This window comes from Orycteropus afer, unplaced genomic scaffold, assembly GCF_000298275.1.
Source record: "Orycteropus afer afer isolate SDZICR_OR568_19922 unplaced genomic scaffold, OryAfe1.0 scaffold00274, whole genome shotgun sequence".
In the NCBI taxonomy this organism is placed as follows: domain Eukaryota; kingdom Metazoa; phylum Chordata; class Mammalia; order Tubulidentata; family Orycteropodidae; genus Orycteropus; species Orycteropus afer.
This window is the reverse complement of record NW_006921861.1, coordinates 560,820-565,682: the sequence shown is the minus strand read 5'-3', so window position 1 is coordinate 565,682 and position 4,863 is coordinate 560,820. Positions and strand designations below refer to the sequence as shown.

The 4,863-nt window shown below is 37.4% G+C and overlaps 1 protein-coding gene across 1 annotated transcript in view; it reads right to left on the bottom strand.

Annotated features, from left to right (window-relative positions):
• UGGT1 (UDP-glucose glycoprotein glucosyltransferase 1) overlaps window positions 1-4,508 on the bottom strand; it is a 407,666-nt gene extending 403,158 nt beyond the window's left edge. The window contains exon 1 of the mRNA XM_042782263.1: window positions 4,381-4,508. Coding sequence (XP_042638197.1) covers window positions 4,381-4,502 — 122 coding nt within the window. The 5' untranslated portion in view covers window positions 4,503-4,508. The remainder of the gene's footprint in view (window positions 1-4,380) is intronic.
• Window positions 4,509-4,863: the final 355 nt, after the last annotated feature.

Below are 4,863 nucleotides of genomic sequence, written 5' to 3'. Positions count from 1 at the left end.
TCCTGAAAGCAGCACAGGAAAAACAAATAGTTACCTACAAAAGACAGCCAGTAAGAATAAGCTCTGATTTCTCAGCAGAAACCATGCAAGCGAGAAAGCAATGGGATGATATATATAAAACCCTGAAAGAGAAAAATTTTCAACTAAGAGTTATATATCCAGCAAAACTGTCCCTCAAATATGATGTTGAAATTAGGAGATTTCCAGATAAGCAGAAACTAAGGGAATTTGTTAAAACCAGACCAACCTTACAAAAGATGCTAAACGGAGTCCTTTGAACAGAAGGGCTGTTATGCACAGGGAGACAGCTCAGGGGACAGAAGTGCATGGAGGGATGGACACAGGGAAGAGGTAACTATGGGGAGGAAGTGGGAGGGGAGCTGTTGCATTGTGGTAAACTGTGGTCAATTTCATGAGACAAAGTATATGTGAACCGCTGTATGGAAAGTAAATTTGCTCTGTGAACCTTCACCCAAATCACAATTTAAAAAAAAAAAAAAAAACTTTCGATAAATAAATAAGTTCCCTTCCACAGGCCAAAAAATGAAACTGGATATCCAGGATACCTCCTATCATACCCAAAAACAAATTCAGATTAATTAAGGACCTAAATATAGAAAACTAAAACCATGAAATTCTTAGAAGTAAATACAGAGGCAAGTCATCAGGCCTAGCTTTTAATAAAGGATTCTCTAATACAGTAACAAAAGCACAAACACCAAAAGACAAAATAAATAAGACCTCATAAAAATTAAAAACCTTTGTTCATCAAAATACTTTACCAAAAAAAGTGAAAAGACCAGCTATCGACTAGGAGAATACTTTCAGAAACCATTTACCCAACAAGAATAATCAAAATATATATAAAACTTTGAGAACTAAGCAAAAAGACAAATAACCCAATCATAAAATGAGCAAAGGACTTAACCAAACAAGACATTCAAATAGCTACCAAACACATGAGAAGGTGCTAAATATCACTAGCTATCAGAGAGATGCAAATTCAAACCACAATGCGATACCAATTCACTTCCACTAGGATGGCTAAAAGGAGCCCTGGCGGCTCAGTAGTTAAGCACTTGGCTGCTAATAAAAAGGCTGGTGATTCTAACCCATCAGCCATTCTGTGGGAAAAAACGATGTGGCCATCTGGTTCCATAAAGATTTACCACCTTAGAAACCCTATGGGGAAGTTCTACTCTCCTATAAGGTCACCGTGAGTCAGAATCAACTCAACTACTACAGATTTAGTTTTTGGTTTAGGATCACTAATATTTAAGAAAGAAAAAAAAAAAAAACACAAAATAACAAATGTTGGGAAGGATATGGGTAAATTGGAACCCTTATTGGTTGCTGGTGGAAATGCAAAATGGTGCAGCCACTATGAAAAAGTGTGGCAGTTCCTCAAGAAACTAAAAATAGAACTATCATGTTGTTGTTATTGTTGTTGTTGTTGTTAGGTACCCCCGAGTCGGTTCTGACTCATAGCGAACCTACGTACAACAGATGAACCACTGCCCAGAACTGGGCCATCATCACAATCAAGGAGTCTTCCTACAATCTTGGTGGTACATTCTTCATATTATTTGCTCAGGATATAGATTGACTAAATATAGTGAAGATACAACTCTGACACACACCTTTTCTGATTTTAAGCCCTGCAGTATCCCCTTGTTCTATTCAAAAAAATGCCTCTTGGTCTATGTACAGGCTCCTTACGAGTACAATTAAGTGTTCTGGAACTCTCATCGTTTGCAATATTATTCATAATCTGTTGTGATCCACAAAGATGCATGCCTTCACACAGTCAACAGAACTACCATCTTTCTCTCTCTCTCTCTCTCTCTCTCTCTCTCTCTCCCTCCTTCCCCTGCCCCTGCCGCCGTCAAGTCAATTTCAACTCATAGCAACTCTTCCTTGGGTTTCCGAGGCAACATCTCTACAAAAGCAGATTGCCCAGTCTTCCTTCTGAGGAGTGTCTGGTGGGTTTGAACCACCAGCCTTCTGGTTAGCAGTCAAATGCCTTAGGCACTATGCCACCAGAGCTCTCAGAACTACCATAAGACTCAGCAATTCCACTCCTCAGTATATACCCAGAAGACTTGAAAGCAGAGACTCAAGCAGGCATTTATACACCAATATTCATTGCAGAACTATTCACAATAGTCAAAAGATTGAAAACAACCTAAACGCCCATCAACAGATAAATGGGTAAACAAAATGTGGTACATGTATACAATGGAACACTACTCAGTCAATAGGAGAATGAAGTCTTGATACATGCTACAATATGGATAGAGCTGGAAGACATTATGCTGAGTGAAAAGGAGTCAATCACAAAAGGACAAATATTGTACACCCTTACTTGTATAAAAAGACAAGAAAAGGCAAACGTGTAGAAATCAACATTTATTAGTGGTCACCAGTACAGTAGGATGAAGAAAGGAGACGGGTAACAGTGATAGAAAAATCTCATTAAGGGTAGAGTTGCACAGCTGATTATTGCAATTGCTGTCAATAATTTGTACCCTGTAAAAGGCTGAACTGTCAAAACATGTGCAATACTTAGAATAATGACTAAAAAAAAAAAAGTATCTCCGAGGCTGTTTTTGTACAGCCAAATGTCTCATGGGATTTGGTTCTTTGGTTTAGGGGTTTAGGCTCATGGTTTCATGGAACATTCCAGTTAATTGGCCTAATAATGTGGTGCTTCTGTTCTACCTTCTAGTCAGTCTCATAGTGCCTAGGGTCTTAAGAGTTTACAAATAGCCAAGGCACAGAAATTGGTCTCTACTCCACTGCAGAAACATAAAAAGAAGACTCAGGAATAGGGTAAGATATGGAATGTGTGGCTAACTGCCTCCGTGAACAACTGCTTCCTTTGCCACAAGACCAGAAAAACTGGATGGTGCTCAGGTACCATTACTGAACATTTTGATCAAAGATCATACTGAAAAATCTTGATCAAAAGGCAAAAAATACAAAACAGAATTTCTAATTCTCACAGACTCATGATTTTCTAGAGGCATAGAGCCTGGACCCCTAAAAACTACTGATTACCCTGAAGTCTTCTTGAAACCTTAAACCAAAAACACCCCAGTCTTACACCATGCAATAGAACTAGTAAATAACGTCTGCCTTGAGCACTGTGCTCTTTTAAGGTCTATTTTTATACATGATCACATTGATAACAACTAAAATGATTAGATAGGAACTTTGGGGAGCAGTGAGTGTATGTTAATGAGGAAGACCTCAGAAAAGGAGGGTGAGAATGGTTGCACAACTCAAAGAATGTAATCAGTGTCACTAATTACACATTTTGAATTGGTGTATGTTTCTCTGTGTATGTTCTCAACAACAACAACAAAATAATTACTTATTTTTTTAAAAAAATCCATAAACATAACTGGCTACAAAGAGAGATGTCTGTATTTTATAAACATTAGGTAAAAAAGCACTCAGAATACAAAATTTCCCAGGAATTTGTCAAGTATATTGTATTTTACCAATTTTAAAACCAAATTGTTGATCTAAAAACCTCAAAGAATGAAAAAATGCTACAGTTTTAACTGTAAGATACCATCTTGATTTGATACTCCTTAGAGAGATCAATCATGGGAGAACAGAAGGGCAATATATGCAAAGGGACACCGCTTGGGAGGCTGGAGTGCATGGGAGGGAAAGACACAGGGAAGAGGTAACTATGGGGAAGAAATGGGAAGAGAGCTGTTACATTGCGGGAAACTGCAGTCAATGTCATGAGACAAAATGTGTATGAACTGATATACAGAAAATGAAACTGCTCATAAACTTTCACCCAAATCATAATAAAAAATTTTTAAAAAAAGATACCATCTTGATTTGATTAGAAATGCATGCTGATTTTGAAGGTGTTCAAATGTAGAATACGAACATCTTTGAAGAAATAAAACACAGTCATAGCCTTAGCTTGCCCCTATACTCTCTTATCTTGGGTCTTCCTCCAAGTCCCTGTAAGTTGCATTTTCTCTTGCCTAACATCTTCACAGGCTCTCTTATTCCTTTCATTAAACACCTCTTAAAACCTTCTTCTAAACAGAACTTTTCCTTTAAGTACAACTATATCTTATACCATCTCTTTTCATCACATTTGTACTTTTCCTGGTAGATAACATCATAATTTAACCAATTAAATGTTTGTTTCAAAAAGCTACTAAATCTATGATGCAATATAGTCCTATGCCACATGGAAACATAGTCTTTGTCTTCATAGCCTTGCCACACAGCCTCTTAATAAATGTGTTTGATGGTGAATCTCACTCCCTGAAAATGTCCTGAACATACTCATTGGCAGAGCTTACATTTTTATACAACATGTGAAAGAAAAAAAGATTTTCTTACCTGGCTTCTAACAACAATGGGGTGGTAACCCATTTTGTAGTGAGAGAGGTGGTAATGGCTTTTGAGTCTGCCTTTACTGCTGAAAACAGCCAGAGTCCAGTGAATATAATCAGAGGTCCCATTTTATAGCAAACCCTTAAAAAAGAAAAAAGTTTTACTACAAGGAAATGTTTATACTTGAATTATAATACTTGGAGACACAAAATAAATGAAAGTTACAGAAATAGAAGACTTCTGAAATACAACAAAATAAAACCTAGTATCTAAATCGATAAATATCTGCTTACTGACGGACAAATGGTTGAAGTCATGTAGTTCATTACATACTTTCTACAAAGTCTCCATTTCATCTCACAGGCAGTGTGGTAGTTAAGTTTGTGTGTCAACTTGGCTGAGCCTGCTTGAGTGGCTGGGCAGCTGGATGTCGTATTCCCCATGATGAGACTGGTAATCAACTCCATGGTAGAATCTACTGTGAGCAGC